Below are 21,281 nucleotides of genomic sequence, written 5' to 3' on the forward strand. Positions count from 1 at the left end.
GTACGTTGTTAAAACAGTTGAAAGCTAATATTTATACAGTACAATATGTTTTTCTTTTATTACAGAATGCGGCATTACTCTTTGACCCTGCCTCATAATTATTTTTCTAAAATTGCATTCCAACGATGTAGGTATCGGAAAACGAAGCACCATTTACTTTTAGTTTCATAGACGTCGTTTCTTTTTTTCATAAATTGTATGCTCATGATTAAGGAAGCAGCGTGCCACAATATTTTCAGCAGAAGCATTCTAGGTGATGGATCCGATTGGCCATACGGTCATTGGTACCGGGCCCCAAAGAGAAGCGGTCAGACGATAGCTTCGACCTGAGGGAAGAAGAAGAAGATACATCCGAGCTCTAACCTTTTGCTCCCTTTTCTTCGCTGTTGACTACATCTGGTAAACCAAACGAAATTACCTTAGTAGACCTCTCTGATATGACTACTATGTACCTCATGAAATGCTAAATAAATGTGTTCAATGGTAAAACTGCATATAAATGCCTAAACGTTTGTATTTATTTCAAAATTTTAATTAGAAATATGCAGTGAAACCCGGAGAAATCGCTAATTAAGAATCTAATCGTTTTCATTAGAGAAACCAATATAATCTTTAATGTTTTCATTTGAAGGTTATATGATTCAATCTATGACTTCAGCTGCAATTGGTTTCACTAGATATATACTTTTTATATAAAAGTTATGTGAAGTTCGTAATGAAGTCTATCTATAGGATTTCAAAATGAAAGTTGTATGAAAAGCATTATGGAAAAAAGCTATATGTTTTTTGTAATGATTCGGATATGATTAATATTTGGCGTGTGAGTTTTTTTTTCTTATTCCACTCAGTGTTTACATCAATCTTGCGCAAGCCGTTCAAGGTCTCTCATGACCATCTCACCAAAAAAAAAAAAAAAACTATTGCGTTTGCATCACACCGGAGCATAAACGGCATTTTTAGTGAAATTTCATGCCAACAAACGTAGCAGACATTATACATAACTAGTCTTGTAGATTTATCAGCATCTTTGAAAAAAATACTCCGCTGACTGAGGTTTTAATAATAAAAATTTTTGAATACAATACTTTTCACTTTTCCAGCCATAAAAACGACGGGTTGCATTTGACGTTACGTGACAGCGGAATCTGGGCCCGGCTGCATACAGGGTTGCCACATATAGATTTATTTGTATTTTACAGATTTTCTCGAATATTTTTTGACCAAGAATCTGTAAATACAGATTACAGATTTTGCGGAAAAATTACAGATTCTGTACACAGAATTTGGCCAAAATTATACAGATTTATTCAGATTTTTGAGAAAACTGGAAATTCATATTTTTGAAAATCTTGAAATTCAATCTTTGATGTGATAATTATGCAATGTATTATAGTTACAAATGATTGGTATTTTTATGAGATTCTTGCGTAATTTAAACTTCTATCTCAATTCTCAGGAATACAGATTTAAAATACAGATATTTTGTTCAAGTATACAGAAATACAGATATTTGAAGAAAAAAATACAGATTTAAATTTGGCAACCCTGGCTGCATATGACGTTGAATTTTGTTTTTCTTTGCGAGTCTCTCTCAGTTTAATATCAGAGTCTATGAATGGAGAGTTGCACGAAGAGTGAAACCAAATCTACCTATCGAACTGTCAAACCGTCTACCTATCGAGCAAACCAGCAAAATATATAGGGGCTATTTTCGAAGACGAAGAAGAAAAACAATTCAAAGAAGCCTCTTCGCGCAACTCTCCATTCATAGACTCTGGTTAATATGAGACAACATCAAAACAAAATTCATGGTTGCCATACACGGCATAAATTTGATAACTAATGTGTCAGTACTTCGGCACACCGAGCACAAAATGCACTGAGCCTTCCCACCCCCTGGACAAGATGCAAGTTTGTTAGGGGTTCATTCACATATTTCATAACGCCGAAAATGACCATTTTCGACACCCACCCACCCCCTCGTAACGCTTTTTGTATGAATATTCTAAAAATTTCGTATGAGCCGTAACACCGTGAGGACACCCACCCACCCCTTCAGCGTTATGAAATTTGTGAACAAGCCCTAGGTTTTTTCCTCCTCAAGGCGCAACAATGCATCGCTACCAAGCGGTCTGAAGCGAAAAAATGCTAACAAACTTGCATCTTAGGCTTTGTTCATATATTTCATAACGCTAAAATTGGCCATTTTGGACACCCACCCACCCCCTTGTAACGCTTTTCGTATTGATACTATTTTATTTTTGTATGAACCGTAACAACTTTTGGACACCCACCCACCCCCTACAGCGTTATGAAATTTGTGAATGGGCCCTATCACCTTTATTCACAGAAGAGAAGATCGATGAAGCGAAATCGATCATGCTACTTACGCCCTTATTCTAGCACACGCTTGATATCAAGCGTATGCTAGAGTAAGGGCGTAAGTCACATAATTTATTTCACTTTATCGATCCTCTCTTCTAGCCTGATTTGCTGCTAGCTAAAGAAATTTCTCGTCGATTCCTTGCAGAAATTTTCTACAGCGACTCCCGTTTGAACTGACATCTCTTTCCAACTGCGTACTGCGATCATGAAAAAGCGCTTCCTTGATCGATTCCTTGCAAGAATTTTCCATGCATCAAGATACGCCAAGAAATTACTTGTCAGCAGCGAATCAGGCTTCTTTGAATGATGTTGACAAGAGGCAGGTTTGATACTTTTTTGAGGTTTGATAGCATTTTTCACTGCAGACCGCTTGCAAGTGCGGTGATGCAATCTTGCGTCCTGATGTGAAAAAATGCTGATAAACTTCCCGGATAAAAACGTATCATTCAGTGAATGGAATAAACCATTAATGTACAATATAACGTATTGGATACAATACAGCGTATTGTAATTGAATGTCGAAGCAATATTATTCTTGTTTGGATATACAATTCAAAAACAATATAATATATTGTAACAGAACATTGTATTGTTTTTAATTGGTTTTGTACCTTACAATTTTGGTCAAATTCCTATTTTCGCGTAAAACAACTGTTGTTTTTTTCTATGTAGCTTTGTTGAAAGAAATAAACAAAACAAGTTCAGAAAGCAAGAAATGTTGGGTGAAAAATATTCAAAAAGTTAAAATAAGTAGTTTTTTAGAAGTCACTTGACATTAGCTGTAACGACGAATGCAACCATGATACAGTTCGTTGAATTGTTTTTGTATTGTACAACAATACATGAATTGCTAATCAAGACAATACACGAACATTATATCGTATTGTATTTTCAAAATGTTTGTATGAGAAAATATCTATATTTGTATTGTTACGATACTTAACCACCCATACATTATATTGCAAAAATCTCATACACCATACAGTGAACTGTTCAAAACAATATATTGTACTGTAATTGTATTGTCATTTTACATATACTGTATTGTATTTCCAATATATTGAATGGTACTGTTACAATACGTTATATTGTTTTTGTATTGTATTTTTTATTCGGGTTGCGTCTTGTCAACATTATTCCCAGAAGAGAGGATCGATTAAATGAATTCGATCATGTGACTTACGCCTCACTCTTCTGTGAATAATGTTGATAATATATTTATAACCGTGAAGATTTTCGCTGCGAGCAAACCAACAACCCCTGCGCATAAAAATATCACACAGAGCTGTTTCCAATTTGACGTTTATTTTTAACACGACAACGAAAGCTTCACACCTTTCTTCATAGTGTAATCCCCATCGAGTCTGAAACCAAGTAAAATCACCAAAGTTTCCATCTTTCAGGATTTTTTGGCAAAGAAAAAGTAAGTAAATAATCCATTACAAGTAAACGATGGAATATAAAGATTTATCCCTATTACAGTGATGAAAGAACGCAAACGCGAATAGTGGGACTGTTTGGAACTCGCAAAACCAGTCGCCGTTTCGACTGGCCAAATTGTTGTGAAATTTGGTTCCTCAAGGTCCTTTGATTGGAAATCGTCCATCGAATAAATTCGACACAGCTAATGTAGCTCGAATTACTTCCGGTAGAGGAGAACTAGATGAAAAAATACAACTACAGTAAACTGAGCCAACGGGACCTGGAAGCCGCTTCTTCTACGGTTTCTTCCGCCGCTGGCAAAAGCATCATCGGCAGTAGCAACGGAACGACAGTCATCGAAACCGGAATGTATCTCCGCGATTGGCGCCAGGCTTTGAGGACTCCTCCCTCGTACCGTATCGGGAACCGAACTATCCGGCTGCAGGTGCACGTCATATGGCCGTTGGCTGTTCTGGGAGCACTGCTTCTGTTCCTACTCTACATCATCGGAAGCTCAACGATGCAAAGTGGGTCCAGCATCGGCAATTTGGACCGGAACTCGGTGATTTTCTACAACAGCACCTATCCGCTAACGGAGCCGATTGTGAGCAATGGAATGTACACCTTCCGGATAGGGGTGATTGCGGATTTGGATACCAATTCCCGGGTGGGCAGCAAGGATTCGTGGAACAGCTACTTCATGAAGGGCTACCTCAGTTACATTCCGGCGAAGGGAACCGTCACCGTTTCGTGGGACGAAACGGGACCGAAGGAAATGAAATCTAGCTTTTCATTGAAAGGTAAGAATACTAGTGGGTTTTGGAGTGATTATAGGGAAATTAAGGTAGCCCCCAGAAGCTATTGTTTAGCGAAATCCATCAAGTCTAAAAGGGGCTTTACTGCCTATACTCGCATAACAGTCCCATATTCTATGGGAATCCCTATATAAATAAGACTGTTATGCGAGTATAGGCAGTTTACCTACCAACCAAATACGGTCTCTTTTCAAAGACTGAGTTAATATTTAAATGCAAGCCTCAAAACAAGCCCTTAAAATACCATCAGTGCACCAGTATCCGCTCATGCCCCTATTTCTGCAAGTAACAGGGCTGTTAAGTTTCATGACCGACTTGCAACACTGACGAAACGAGTCTCCTCACTGTCACTAGACGAAGCTATATTTCATGCGCTCATTTCGTCACGTCGCGATAACGGGCTTTCACGAGAGCAATTTTAATGTTGTTTTGCTTTTAAAATTACTATCTCATTTTGGAAAATTTTGGGAAGTAAATGTGTTTGATAAGTTGAGTGAATATCCTTCTATAATTCCAGCGATATGAACAACAATTATACATTACAATGAACTAAAAATTATCAAGTTCACAATTCCGTCACAAGCCGTAGCGAAGGGAAAATGAAAGAGAGTTTGAAAAAAATCTCTGTCATTGTCTCGCCATCCGATGACAGCGAGAGAAGCATCTATGTAAAAGTCGCACGATACTTTCTATTTACATTGACGCTTTCCAGCCCTGGCAAGTAATATAAAAATTGATTTTTCGTGTCAAAAACCAACATTTTTCGCACGGATATACCGTAAGGGACCGAAATCCGTACACCTAAGCACTAAGCCAAATAAAAACCTCTGTCTAAAATATTTGGATTTGTAAAAGGCAATTAATTACTCTTTTTCTATGAATTTCACATCTTTTAAGACGTAATTAATCCCTAAATGAGCCTGAAGTTGAGTAGAAACCTTTAAAAACAGGATTTAAAATCGCTTGTCGTGGATCGAAATCCATACACTCTAATAAGGTTGAATCAAAAACCGTACACCTGTGATTCGAAATCCGTACAGCTGCCTTAGTCTTTTTGTTTCAAGTGAGCATCAAACTTCAAAATGATGCTTCCAGCAGCATATTCAGAGCCATTTGACGCACTGACCATTCTATAGGGTGCAGAGCTACTTGGGCACTTCCAAGATTCACTTTGGCATGGGGGGTTTTTCTCGACCGAATTGTCTGAAACTTTGCAACAAGAAGCACTTCTATACGACGCATATTGTGGCAAAATATGAGCTCAGTAGCTTAAAAAAAAACCCACAGCCGAAGTGAAACAAAAGTGCCAAGAATAGAATCCGGCTCCCTAGTAGGTTCCATGTGCCCTGGGGGAAGTGGTCAATTATTAACATATTTGGAACCATATCAATATGGGCATCAAACATCAAGGTTTTTGAGAGGTGATATTTCCGGAAGCATTTCCAGAAACACCGACTGTCATGACCACTTTATAGTAGGTTCCAGGTGCTCCGGGGGATGTTGCCAAATCAAAACATGTCCGGAGTTACTTCAATATGGGTATCAAATATTAAGATTTCCGAATATGATGCTTCCGAAAGCACTTCCAGAACCACCGGCTGCCATGACCCCTGTACAGTAGATTAGAGGTACCCCGATGGAAGTGGCCAATTTCACATATCTACGAAATCATATTAATTGGAGTAACAAAGTTCAATATTTATAAAATTCATGCTTCCGGAAGCAGTTTAGGTAGTAGGTTAGTAGGTTCCATGTGCCTTGGAGGATGTGGAGCATTTTCAAAACCATGGGATGCTTTGGTGAAGACATTCACTCGACTGGTAGGGTTGCATGGTATGCGCGCACTCACACTGCATCAAAAAGTAACTCTGTTGAATACCTTCATAAGCTCCAAAATGTGGTATATTTCCTCAATACTTCCTTCGTACTGCGTGCACATTGCTAAGATCACGGAAAAAATGGTCAGTTTATAGGGCAGTCTATATTTCGGATTATACTTCGGATGACGTCCACGCGGTTTGCCCGACAAAACTAGAATGGTTTCTTTATTCATCAATCTTACAGGTTAGAGGAAATTACACTCTGAACGGAATTTAATAAAAAACATGAAACACGGAAAACGGAATACACTGAAAACACGCTAATCTTAAATCGGAATGTGGAACGGAATACACTCTTAACAAACAACAATGATTTAGTCTGAAATTCTACTACAAGTTTTATATGGAGCCGTAATGTATCAGCGCGTGTCCTGATACAGCAATTGGCGCGTAGCACAGGCCACGGTGGATAAAAGCTGCACCTCCCAATCTTTAAGTGCAAGGCTTTGCTTATAATCCTTCATTGGCCAAGATAATCCCCTCTCAGATTATCCTTGTTTGAAATTGATTCACCAACATTTTCCAAATTTGCCACCTCAAATTCAGCAAAACCCAACCGCCGATCTGATTTATCGTTTCTACGTTGAACAAACGGATCCCTCAAAGGTAGAACAGGAAAATCCAAACGTTAACTGGGCCCGAGTTTGGAAGAATATATAGCATCGAAAAAACTATTTCGCATCAGGGTTCAATGCAAGCAGGACAAGGAAAAAGACAAAAAAAACGGTTGGATACGACACTTAAGAGACCTTTCATTAAAAAATAAAGGTTATTTGGTAAATTGCATTAAAATAATGAGACCATATTCTATAGAAATTGCTCTGAAAACCATCAATAGAATCAGCTATGGTTTGATTGATTATATCAAGAGTAATTACACGTTCAGAAATCGCTGGTACCATCAAACTCGTGCTGTATATAACACGAAACGATTGGTCATAGATTAATCCATCACTTCATCCAAAGATTCTGCAATAATCTGATAATTCTCTATGGCTGTTCCAAAAAATTTCCAAGAATTACTTCCAGGAATGTTCATGGTTATTTGTTCCAGAACATATACAGAGTTGGCCACACATATTTGTAAGAAATCATCCATTGACTAATTCAGAAATGCCATAGAGGTTTGCTACATTTGTTTTTCTCACGGTTAAAGAAGTTTCTTGCAGCAGTTAGATTCCCAGGGTTTTCACTATAGATCGAGGTCATGCACAATGCATGAGAATACCATGAAAAACCTTATCGTGTCTTCCATTAGAATGCATCCTCCATAAGAATAAGTACGACGTTGCAAGACGTTGATTGATTTTGTACTAATTAACTCATTCTTCTTCTTTCTGGCGTTACGTCCCAACTAAAACAAAGCCTTCTTATGAGCACTTCCACAGTTATTAACTGAGAGCTTTCTTTGCCGATTGACCATTTTTGCATGCGTATATCGTGTGGCAGGTACGAAGATACTCTATGCCCTGGGAAGTCGAGAAAATTTCCTTTACGAAAAGATCCTCGACCAGCGGGATTCGAACCCACGACCCTCAGCATGGTCATACTGAATAGCTGCGCTTTTACCGCTACGAATATCTGGGCCCCTAACTAATTTAATTAACTCATTACGCGTGGTAAAGATGGAAAAATTATGGGTGAAATTATGAAAAAAAAAAATCCACGTGCTCGGCTGGGATTTGAACCCAGGACTCTTGTATGCAAGACGAGCATTTTACTAACTAAGCTACCGAGCCACTTGGTGACCCAATAACTGAGTTGGTTACAAGTTTTGAATTACCCATCCATCTTCTGTTACTACACACGCGGGCAGAGTGAGTGCGATTTGTTGATAAATAATTTAGTTTGTTTTTCAAGCTTTCTGGTGATCGTTTTGTTTTTATTGAATCGTTGGTAGGACAATCCTTTGACTGTTTTACTCACGCGTTTTTGTGCGAAGTACATGTCCTACCTGTCCTACCCACTTCCCGCGCCACTGTTTAAAACATTAGTCACGCAAACATGAACGCCGTATGCTGAAAATACTGTGTTTGGCAATTGGTAAATAGGTGACATAAACTTTAAACTCGAACAAAAGCTATAAGGCTGATTTGCTGTTGAAAAGAGAAGTAATCGCCTATCTTGTTGCGTGGGAAATCACTAAGGAAATGGTCTCCCTGGAAAATTTCTTGAATCGTTCGATCAATAAATTTCTTTACTTTTCTTGAGCGAAACAGCATACTTAGCTATAGGATGGATTGCCAATTATTGCACAGCCTTAAAAAGCACCAAGTATTGCACACCCATAAGGAATGCATGGGCTGTGCAAAAATTGGCACGTTTTATGCTTGTGCAATAATTGGCAATCTACCCTACGCTAGAATTGAGCGTTATTTTACGGTACAATAAAAATAATTCTATACGATAATAAATAATTCGATTGTTCCGTTTGTTTGTCTGTGATTTTATAATCGGCCATATTGTATTGAAGTCTTTTGAAAAGTAAACGATGTGGTGCGACTCTTCACAGGCCTTATCTCAAACATTTGACTATGATAGAAAAGATTAATATTTTTTATCTAGTTCATTTATTTTAGGCTTAATCGCGTTTAACGCTCTACGGAGCCGAAACTCATTTTTTGTACTATTTACAATTTATTCACTTTTTAGTACCAAAATTAGTACGAGATGCAGCCAGGGTACTCGTGGCAACTCGAGGTTAGTGGTCACAATTTTTGAAAGAAGGACATGGTAGGGATTGGGATCAGGGTTCTCTGCTGCTCATCCGGGAGGTATATCGTGGTAGCTCGACTAACGTATCATGGCGTTGGTACCAATTCGTCTGCCGCATGGCCAGGATCCTCAATCCAACACAAAGGGGACAACACAAAAAAAACTGGAGGAGAGAACACAAGAGAATTAAACTTTTATACAAGACAGGCGAAGGAAATCGTAATTTGCGACCATATAAATGAAATCGCGGGTGTCCAACACATCTCTAACTGAATCATAGTTGCGCCTGGAGGCGTCCATATCCGGGTACTGCCAAACTACCGTTCACCCCCGCTAATTTGAACGGTACCTCATGCAAATCATCGGGATTCATTTTTAATTTGAACATCTAGTCTGCGTTCCGTTCCACAGCGTTCCATCTCACTTCACTCTGTTCCATGAGCTAAATGACGTTTGAACCTTTTTTAATCTGATAAGCGGGGTACAGATTAAAAACGGGGATACCTGGTACGTGATCGATGTCATCATAACCGGAACCACACCTATTACAAATATTGCTCAGCGCGAGGTTAATCCTGTGTAGATGTGCATCTAGCGAGTAATGGTTGGACATAAGTCTTGACATCACGCGAATGAAATCTCGACTTACGTCCAAACCTTTCCACCAGGCTCGCAAGGAAACTCTAGGGATTATGGAATGTAACCACCGGTCCCAGTTGGCCATTTAGCCAATCGTGAAGAGAACTTTGATGTACTAAATGAAAAAAATCATCGTGTGAAATTCGTCTATCATAAATCTCACCTTCCTCAGCGCCCACCTTTGCGAGAGAGCCCGCCTTCTCATTGCCATAAATTAAGCAATGTAAGGTAATCTTATATGATCTTTCGACCAGTGTACACATCTGCTCTCTTATTTGTGTAAGAAAGTAAGATGCATGCTTAACAGGTTTCATCGACCGGAGTGTCTCGATAGAACTGAGACTATCCGAGAAGATGAAGAAGTGGTCTGCGGGCATGTTTGAAATCATCCCCAAAGCGAAGTTGATTGCTGCCAGCTCAGCAACATAAACCGTGCAAGGTTCCTGAAGTTTTCGGAAGGCGGAAAAGAGTTTTCATTGAAGACACCAAGGCCAGAGGATCCATTGATACGGGACCCGTCAGTGAAATATCTCCTGTAAGAATCGACATTCTGGTATTTTGCGTTAAAAATACGTGGGATAGATATACATCGAAGTTGATCTGGAATTCCATGAATAGCTTGTTTCATGGTCAGATCATATTCAACAGAGGAACTGTCATTGGTGAAGCGTACACGTGGAGGGTTATAACATGGAAGGCTAATGTGAGATGACATATAGATGACATTGCTCAATCCACAATTTTTAGCTACAGGTCGCCAAAGTTGTATAGAACACTGGTTGTATTGCTGTTTACATAAAATTTTAATTATAATTTATCAAACTTTTTTGTGATCTAACCCACCATGCATGCAAAGTAGGACTTTAACTTTCATGTTAGATATAATTTTGTTAAATTGCGCGATTCAATTTAGATTAAACTTTTGTTTTCAACATGCTTGCAGTCTCCATACAAATTACATGGCAACATACAATATATTCCTAAACCGTTAAAAAAAACTTTTCTGCATCGAAAGTACTATAAACTTCGATAATAAGTATTGTTATACACATGAATGTTGAATTATGTGGCGAATTATGCAAACACATTGCCTTTAAGCTGACAAACTTGCATGCAATTTGGCTGAAATAGTCAATTCTTGCATTTTCAACAGCCTATCTCAAAAATTAGATGTGTTCTGATATTTTGAAAACGGCAATGGATTCAGCAGCCCTTAATTAAGTGAATAGCGCTATTTTGGTGCTTGAGACAAAAACGTGTTCCGCAGTGTATTTGATTGATTTACTCCATAAAATATTTCAGGCACGTTTAGCTCCTATTAGACATAATGGGTTGTGCTCAAAACATCACAGTAGCTTCTGGAATTCCGAATGAACAAATTCAAAGGGTGTTACTTGAGATGTTTTGTGTTAGAAAAATATGAGTCACCCTAGTATTAATTCTTTTCTTTCTTTTTCCAAAGGTCGGGGGATGGAATTGTCCGAGCTGGTTGTGTTTAATGGAAAGCTTCTCACTTTTGACGACCGTACCGGGTTGGTGTACGTAATAGAAAAGGACAATGTCTATCCGTGGCTGCTACTGATGGATGGCGATGGCAAGGCCAGCAAGGGATTCAAATCTGAATGGGCAACCGTGAAAGATCAGGTCCTCTATGTAGGCTCGATGGGAAAAGAGTGGACCACAGCTGGTGGGGATTTCGAAAACAATAATCCGATGTATGTGAAGGCGATAACTGTGCACGGTGAGGTAAGTAAGCTTGTCTATTAAAGGTGAAGCTTAGTCGAGGCTACACCTCAAATCTACAAGAGCATTAATCTACAGAACCATATCGCGCTTCGAGCTGAAAATTTGAACGATTGGTCGCCAACAATGTGTAACTAATAAAGGTGCGGCGTTGTGCGAAAAGATATCCGTGTTCAGTCGAGGATGGATTGCCAACTGGTGAGCTCGTTTTATGTTTTATTTTCAACGTTACTAAAAACATACCCTACCGAATAGCTCGACATTATGAATGTCGACGTATTTTTTTATTCTTTAAAACATTATATTTTTTGCCATCAGAAGAGTACACGGACTTTCAAAATATAATCCGCACCCTAGTATCCAATCGCTCAAGTTTTCAGCTTGAACGGTGATTTTGTTTTTTAGATTTGTGCTAGGGATAATTTGAAGTGTGACTTTGATTCATTTTCACCAAAACAAACTAAAGACAAACCGTCCTTCTCGGCTATTCCAGATCTATCATCTCAACTGGGCGAACAATTTTAAAGCGCTGCGAAGTTCCATCGGTATCGAGTGGCCTGGTTACATGATTCACGAGTCAGGTGTTTGGTCCAGCGAGGCCAAAAAGTGGTACTTCCTGCCCAGGCGTTGCTCCAAGGACCGTTACAACGAGACTCGTGATGAACACATGGGATGTAATTATCTCATCACAGCAGATGAATCATTTCACTCGATCAAACCGATCGAGCTAAAACGTACGAATTTCCCGCCAACGCATGGCTTCTCCAGCTTTAAGTTCCTTCCAACGACGGAAGACCAAATAATTATCGCACTTTCGACGGAAGAGCTGAATGGAAAAACATCCAGCTTCATCAGTGCGTTCAATGTTGATGGGGAGATGCTGATGCCGGAAACGAGGATACCAACGGATTTCAAGTTCGAAGGTTTGGAGTTTATTTAGAAGCGGTAGTGCTGTTGCTATCGAACGTAAAATAGAATATCCAAAGTCGAACTGATTACCTAGTAAAAAAATGTACATAAATAGTGCGTATGCAAGAATGTGTATTTGTTGAAAAGGCACGATATTTGAAAGTATTACACTACTAAATTTAAATGCCATAGTTTAACCGTTGAATCTTTGTTAAAATTTGAAACAGTAGCTTGCAATAGTTTTTTCTTCCGTTCAGTTCAAAACTTAGAGGTCGTCCTGAAACCACTTTACTTTGGGTCAAATTTTTATGATTTTGATATCCCTTCGTTGTGATTTTTTACCAATGCAAAGTCTATTTGATTCGTGGTTTCTGAACGACTCCCTATTTGAACTTCGGTATTATTTTTCAATTGATTTGTAATGTGATGTGATATTCTATTCTAATTCAATTAAAACGGTAGATAACATGTGGAATTGAAATTTACTATCTTTTTAATTCTTGATGAAAGAAAATGATTCCAACTTAAGATGAAACATCTCGCAATCCAAATATGGCCGCCACAATGGCCGATTTGTGCCCCTACTCACGTTTTCAAAGTTACTAAACTGGAGGAATAGTTGGCCAACGTTTTTGATCTTCTTATTTTAAGCTTTTTGCTTGTGCACAAAACCAAAATAAGAAGTGCACTGTTGTTGGATGCTTTCTTCGCGAGATTTGTGCCTTTGAAATTTTGGTGCAATTTTAGAAGTTGGTACCAAACTGTTTCACTTTAAACAAACTGCAGTATGAATCGTTGTGTTTTGGTCTGGTCGACCATCAGATTATTGCCAGCAAAGAGGGATAATGTTGAATGCAGGCAGGCTTGATAATACTCCTCAACATCAGTAGAGTTCAGTGACATATTCTAGAGCAGCAGAGAGGCAACGAAAAATGAGCAAGGAAGATGCAGCACAAAACACAACAGATCAAAATTCAGCAAAAAGAGAGCCATCACATCTCCGCGAGGCTTGGTTTGTTCGGGCGGGTCGCTCAGGAGTTCTTTTGAAGTGTGAGTAAAGGTGAGCAGAGCATAGCAACAAGAGAGAAAAAGTACCAGAAAGAAATCTTCACATAGTTTTGCACTCTCACTCAATTCGTTTGAGGATTTGTGTTGAAAAATTTTAGTTTTTACTCCAAAGAAAAGTGTCAAAATCGCCTCATTTTTGCATCGCAGAGGAGTTTCTGTCAAACCTGGATGCAGGATAAGGAAGGTTTCATCGATATTTATTATTAAATCTTCCTTATAGCGGAATTTGGGGCAAGTGTGCCACCTTAAGCAAATTATGTTCTCTAACTTTGCCTAAAACTTATAAAATCTACCAATTTAGCCTCATGATGTTAGTTTCACATCTTTTCATAACCACTGTGCCATTTAAAAAGAAAATAATTTCAAAAAGGTTTAGGTTTGGAGCTTCTCAAATATCATCCAAAATAACCTATTTTTCGACACTATGGGGCAAGACGGCCACCGAATGAACATCAGATGTAATTCTTTTTTTTATTTCCTTTTAATATTACTTACAAAGCAGACGCTAATCGATAATTTAAAAATAATTTTAAGTTTACCGTAATAAGGGGATGCTTTATAACAACGTTCAAAACATGCGTAACTCCCTATTACTCAATTCGAATAACTCAGAGAGGCGAATAGAGCCCTCGTTAATCTGGCCCATTTAGAACTCCCCCCGGTTGAGCAGGTCCGCTGGTTGGAGCCAGAAGATGGGACGCTGCAAACCTACATGTTGATCTTTCCATCGCGAATCGATTCCGTGCAGGAGATTATTCCATTGCTATGCGTTCACATGTCACCGAATTGCTAGCTAGAAAATATTATACTCACCAACTCCGCTACACTGATGGTTCCAAGACCAGGGGGAGAACCGGTTTTGGTGTTACCGATACGGACAACAGCCACTTTTTTCAGCTCCCCAATCAGTGCTCAGTGTTTTCAGCTGATGCTGCTGCAATACTGTTGGCCATTACAACACCAGCATGCAAACCAATTTGCGTAATCTCCGATTCAGCAAGCGGCCTATCTACGATCAACTCTCCAACAACCCAGCACCCATGGATTCAAGCTATTCAGAAGGACTGTCCCGCAAGAAACGTTTTCCTTTGGGTACCCGGCCACTGTGGTATCCAAGGCAATGTTGAAGCAGATCACCTCGCTGCCATAGGACGAACCGGTCGCATGTTTACCAGGTTGACACCAGGTGCGAATCTGAAACATTGGTTAAAGTCTACACGGGGCCTTTTCGCAGAATATGTTCAACATGCAACATAACCTACTAGTCAACTGTCCACTCTACCAGAGAATACGAGATCGCTATGATATCCCAAACAACATAAGAGACATCCTAGCAAACGACCCAGCCAGAGAAACAGCACTAATTTCATTCATCAATGATGGCGGATTACACCGGGCCATTTGATCCCCAAAACACAGACCCAACATAAAATATCCACACCATTCTTCATATGGATCACTTGAGCTACGATTTTGTGTTAGTGTTGTATATCGATTTTATAAGAATATCCTTTGTAATTGTAACTAAACTACGAAACTGTATGACAGGGGGCCCCTCATTGTGAAGCCCTCTCCCTCTTTCAGCCACAATCTGAGCTGAGAGTCTCTTTAATAAAGATAATAATAATAATAATTCGAATAACTAAAATTATTATTTTTGTCTCCATTCAATACAATATATGTATTACCCTTATATTACGGCGAATATGTATAATATTAAACTAGATCAGCACTAAATAACGGTAAAATATTGATGTAGATATGTAAAATGGTACTGAATAAGCCGAAAAACATATTATTATTGAATATTTTGAGAAAAAATCACTTTGGGGGGCAAAAATGTCAGTTATTCCCCTACTATACTTCAGAAACTACAATTGGTGCCTCATTTTAATTTATTATTATGATTTTGTTGATGATGTTTGGATTTTTATAAATTTCACTCCAACAATTTTGGTTTACCAAATAGGTGGCACACTTGCCCCAATAAGTAGAAATTTCAACCAAACTGGATTTCGTATGTAAAACTATATATTGCTGTGTGCATTTGAAATGCAAATATCAAATGCGGAAACACCAAATGCGGTAAGATTTTTCACAAGAGATGCGATGTCAATGATAGTTTTTTCTTGCTAGGGCGGCGGTGATTTCTATAATCGTTGCTAGGTGTCCTTCGATTGTTTTGTGTATCCGCATTCGGAGGACGTTTCGTCAAGGTTTACACCTCAAATGCAAACAGCAATACTTTTTTCGTTCAAATGCCACAATAACTTACACATTTGAATAGTTTCACGACGTACAGTATATTAGAAAAATCTGTTAATAATTTACCTTTCACCATGCTATTTAAAAACAACGAAATCTTATAAAAATTCACTCAAATTCGGTTGGCTTTGCACAAGTCGATGTAAATACGTGAAAAATAGATCAATTTTCAACATATTTTGATCATTGTATTGCGAACTATAAGGGAACATATTGTTAAGCTCAAAGAGAAAATATATATTATAGTTTTTATAAAAAGCAAGGGTGGCACACTTGCCTCTATGGTACACTTGCCCCAAAGTCCGCTACTGCATCCAGGCTTGACAGAAACTCCTCTGCGATGCAAAAATGAGTCAATAACCTGTTACTTATTCTCTTCTGACAACTGGGACATATCCTGCCTCTAAGCTCAGTGTTTTTCTGAGCACTTTCACAGTTATCAAATAAGAGGTTTCGTTGCCAATTGTTTTTTTTTTAATTTCTTTATTAGTATCATTCCAAATATTACATTCATTATTTCTTATATCTAGGTGTTCTGTGTTATTAGACAACACTATCATCCTAATTTGGTAACACAAATCTAAGATTTCATTAACATTTTGTTAACAATATATTACTTTTCATTTGCCGTAGCAGTCCAGATTTTTAACAGGTGAGTTGATTTCACCTGCTTATAAGAGAAAAAAACGTTTTTAATATACTTAACCTAACTTAACGTAAACATATAACGCATTAATCGTGGCAATAGAAGATTGTAACGATTTTTGCCTGAAATTATTAATTATTTTATTTGACATTTGTTCCAATGTTTGAACATTGGATATTCTATGTAATTCATTGGTACTATACCAGGGAGGAAGCCTCTGAATCATTTTCAAAATTTTATTTTGAATTCTCTGCAGAGCTTTCTTCTTGGTATTACAACAGCTAGTCCATATTGGTACAGCATACAACATGGCTGGCCTGAAAATTTGTTTGAATATCAAAAGCTTGTTCTTAAGACAAAGTTTTGATTTTCTATTGTAAAGGGGATAGATGTATTTGACATATTTGTGACTAGAGACGAACCAGCCAAAGGCTTAAAGTCTCTAAAATAAAGACAAATGAATCAATCAATATTTGTTACATTTGGCTTGAATGCCCTCAATGTGATTTTTAAAAGTTAAATTCTTATCTAGCATGAGTCCTCACTTCATCTGACCAATTTATAGGAACCCCTCTCATCGTGACAACATATCTACTTGAAGGTTTCAAATAAAGAGCTTTTGGTTTATGTGGGATTATTATTAGTTGAGTTTTGGAAGCATTAGGAGAAATCTTCCATTTTTGCAAGTATGAAGAAAAAATATCCAAACTTTTTTGCAATCGACTACAGATGACACGCAGGCTTCGTCCTTTGGCGGAGAGGCCTGTGTCATCCGCAAACAAAGATTTTTGACATCCCTGAGGTAACTCAGGTGAGTCAGATGTGAAAATATTGTATAATATTGGTCCCAAAATGCTGCCTTGAGGAACACCAGCTCTTACAGGAAGTCTTTCAGACCTGGAGTTCTGATAATTAACCTGAAGTGTACGATTTGACAGATAACTTTGAATTATTCTAACAATGTATGTTGGAAACCTACAATTTTTTAATTTAACGATCATGCCAAACACTGTTGAATGCTTTTTCTATGTCTAGAAGAGCAAGACCAGTAGAATAGCCTTCAGATTTGTTGGAACGGATCAAATTTGTTACACGTAAAAGTTGATGAGTGGTCGAATGTCCATGGCGGAATCTGAACTGTTCATTGGCAAAAATTGAATTTTCGTTGATGTGGGCCATCGTTGCCAATTGATAATTTTTGCTTTTGTATATCGTGTTTTTTTGTTGTTTTTTACAAGGCCGCTCGGCGAGAGCTCAATTCGCGACTACGAAACAAAAAGAGATTTACAAAGCACTCGCCCTTATGGAAAACCTAGTAAGGAACTGTCACCGTGTGCGTGAAAAAAAAGCAAAAAATATATCTCTCCTTGTTTTTCTCACAGAAAACCGGAGAAAACATCAGCAGCTTCGTAGTCCCGAATTGGGGCACGCATAGCCGATAGGCGTCATCCCGGCTATGATGCACACGGTCTCTTTAGATACCGTCCGGTATGCACTTGCTACTCTTAAGCATATTATCCTGTACGTGCTTTCCAACCGCTTTAGGTTTCTGCTCGTTCTAAGCGCTTTTGACCAGATTGGTCCTCCATACCTTAGTATGGATAGCGCCACGCTTACCAGTAGCTTTGCTGGCAATTACAGCAGAGCTGTTAGACATCATCCTCCAAAGCGCCGCTATATAGCCGTATATGCCCTTTTACAGGCATATTCAACGTGGCTAGCGAAGCTGAGCTTGTCATCGATCATTACCCCAAGATGGCCAAGGGATCGCTTGGACTCTATGGTGCAATCACCTACCGAGATAAGCGCCCGTTGCTCGGACTTGCGGTTGTTGACCACCACCACCTCAGTCTTGTGACGGGCCAGTCCTAGTTTCCTAGACTTCATCCATTCCTCAACTATGGAAATAGAGTGCGCTACTGTCAACTGTACTTCGTCCATCGATTCACCATATACCACTAGGGTGATATCTTCGGCGAAGCCAACAATCTTAACAACCGTTGGAAGGGGCAGCCTCAGTACGTCGTCGTACATCGCATTCCATAACAGCGGGCCCAGGATTGAACCTTGAGGTACTCCCCCAATAATTCGAACGCTTGTCTGCCCCTCCTCTGTGTCAAACAGTAGAATCCTACCATCAAAATAGCTTTCTAGAAGCTTAAACAACTTCACCGGTACCTTGAGGCGGTGAAGCGCGTGTGCTATTGCTTCCCAGCTTGCGCTGTTGAACGCATTCTTCACATCCAGAGTGACAACCGCGCAGTAACGGATGCCGCTCCTTTTATTCTCGTTTGCTACCTCAGCTGCCTGAACGACCGACTGGATGGCGTCCAGAGTAGCTTTACCTTTTCTGAATCCAAACTGGTTGTTGGAAAGGCCGTCCGCACTCTCCGTATACGGTACTAGCCTGTTGAGAATCAACCTCTTCAATAACTTGCCCGTCGTATCTAGTAGACAGATAGGTCTATACGCCGAAGAGTCACCTGGTGGCACCAAATTTCTGTGCATCGTGATTCTGAACATGAACATTTAGAATACCATCGGGTCCCGGTGCCTTGCTTGACGCGAATGATTTCACGACTTCCGCCAGCTTTTCGTTCGTCACTCTCGCCACTTCTTCTCCTTCATCTGCCGCATACGGCGCTGGGGGCCATGGGCTTATGGGATGGTGCGGGAAGAGTATATCGATTATCGATCGCAGCAACTCGGGCGACTTCTCTTGGGGCACTATGGCACCTTTGGTCTTAGCCATTACCACTCTGTAGGCGTCATCCCATGGACTAGAATTGGCATTCTCGCATAGACTATCAAAGCATGCCCGTTTTCGAGTCTTGATTTCCTTTTTAAGAGCCAACTTTGCCTCTCTGAATGTTGCCCCGCGTTCTTCTCTTTGTGCTTCTGTGCGTGCGCGTTGCATTCTTCGCCTAGCCCGAAGGCAGATTGCTCGAAGATTTGCAATTGATTCGCACCACCAGTACACCGGCGGCCTGTTCTCTCTAGGAGGGGCTTTTCTCGGCATGGAAGCATCACACGCTCGTGATATCACAGCAACTAGCTCTTCACCGTTCATGACCCGTAACGCGGGTAGATCACCTTTTCGTGGTGCGTTACGGGGTAAGATCTACCAATTTGAACCCTAGTCTCATCTGGTTTGTCGGGCTAGGGTAATATGTTCTGGTAATTCAAGGATTCGCGGTACAAAGTCCTTGTTACTGGCAACAGTTTCTGAAAATTAATCTATTATACCTAGCAGATGGTTAAAGACTCGGAGTTGGTCAGTCCCGAGACTACACTTGAAGCCAGGATAACAATCATGAGTATTAACTAAACAAGGACTGTAAGTTCTGGTAATTCAAGGACTCACGTGAATTCTGATTACTAAACAAATTTTCTAGCTTGATTCGGTTTTGCTGCTAGCATAAAGCCCCTTTTTTCGAGTATTTTTCTGGGACTAAACTAAAAGCGAAACAAGGATGGGACTAGAGTTCCGTTGCATGGTCAAATATCAGTAGTACCGATTTGGTTTCTCAGAAATTTAATCGATTATGTTTGCTAAGGGGCGCGCCTTCGCTGAGATGTAAATTTCTATGAAGGGTGTAAATAGCGGGACCTTTTCATCACAGTCGAATTGCATCAATATCTGAGGAATCAAAACAAGAACTGTACAGAAATCGATGCTTCATTACCTATCAATGGAAATGGAGTAATGCGACATGCACTATACACTAGACCTGTGCGCCGAAATATATTTGGTCGGCGGCGGCGTCAGAGCATTTTTGTACCGGCGGCGGCGGCGTCATCGGCGTCACGCCGTTGACTATTTTCGGTGGCGGCGGCGGCGTACATCGGCGTGGACAAAAATTGAACATTAAAAAAAATCGAACATATAACTTATGGAACCGTATGCGTACAAATGCAATCGAAACCGAACCTGAAATTACATTTCCCATATCTGTCTTACAATCTTATGATTGAAATAAAGTGCAGGAATACTTTCAGTCATTTTGGTAAGAATTCAAAGTTTGGAAATTTATATAAAAAATCCTAGTTTCAACACTAGTAAAACTATCATATGATATATTATATCCCCGTTGTTGCTACTAAGATATATTATCTGACCTGATTATTCGAACATTTTATTTAAGAAAATTGAAGAAAAGTGATTTAATTTTGTGCAAAATTTTGTTTGTATTGTTGTAGAAGTTTACTGAACTTTTCGCGTTACTTTTTGAATTAACTTATCTGATATCCATATCTATAGAATCGTTCATAATATTCCACAATAAATAATCACAGCTTTGGATATTGTCGGTATTTTATTTTCTCGGAACAGAAAAAATGTACAAATTTCTATAATAGTTTCTTGCGTGCTGTTTAGATTACTCGAGCAAAGTTCAACATCATGAACAATGCATGTTGAAAACATATCTTGTTTTCAGCAGTAAGATGATATCTTTGATAGGGGCCCAGATAGCCGTAGCGGTAAACGCGCAGCTATTCAGCATGACCATACTGAGGGTCGTGGGTTCGAATCCCACTGGTCGAGGATCTTTTCGTAAAGGAAATTTTCTCGATTCCCAGGGCATAGGGTATCTTCGTACCTGCCACACGATATACACATGCAAAACTGGTCGATCGGCAAAGAAAGCTCTCAGTTAATAACTGTGGAAGTGTTCATAAGAACACTAATCTGAGAAGCAGGCTTTGTCCCAGTTGGGATGTAACGCCAGAAAGAAGAAGAAGAATGATATCTTTGTTTGGTATCAATTTATTATTATCTTAAGTTTGATATCA

The 21,281-nt window shown here is 39.2% G+C and overlaps 1 protein-coding gene across 1 annotated transcript; it reads left to right on the forward strand.

Moving 5' to 3' along the window:
* Positions 1-3,658: 3,658 nt before the first annotated feature.
* Positions 3,659-12,989, forward strand: LOC5568212 (apyrase). Its single transcript, XM_001652093.2, has 4 exons — positions 3,659-3,808; positions 3,868-4,607; positions 11,319-11,602; positions 12,093-12,989. The coding sequence occupies exons 2-4, from the start codon at positions 4,049-4,051 to the stop codon at positions 12,537-12,539; spliced, it is 1,290 nt and encodes a 429-aa protein (XP_001652143.1). The 5' UTR covers positions 3,659-3,808; positions 3,868-4,048; the 3' UTR covers positions 12,540-12,989.
* Positions 12,990-21,281: the final 8,292 nt, after the last annotated feature.

This window comes from Aedes aegypti, chromosome 3, assembly GCF_002204515.2.
Source record: "Aedes aegypti strain LVP_AGWG chromosome 3, AaegL5.0 Primary Assembly, whole genome shotgun sequence".
In the NCBI taxonomy this organism is placed as follows: domain Eukaryota; kingdom Metazoa; phylum Arthropoda; class Insecta; order Diptera; family Culicidae; genus Aedes; species Aedes aegypti.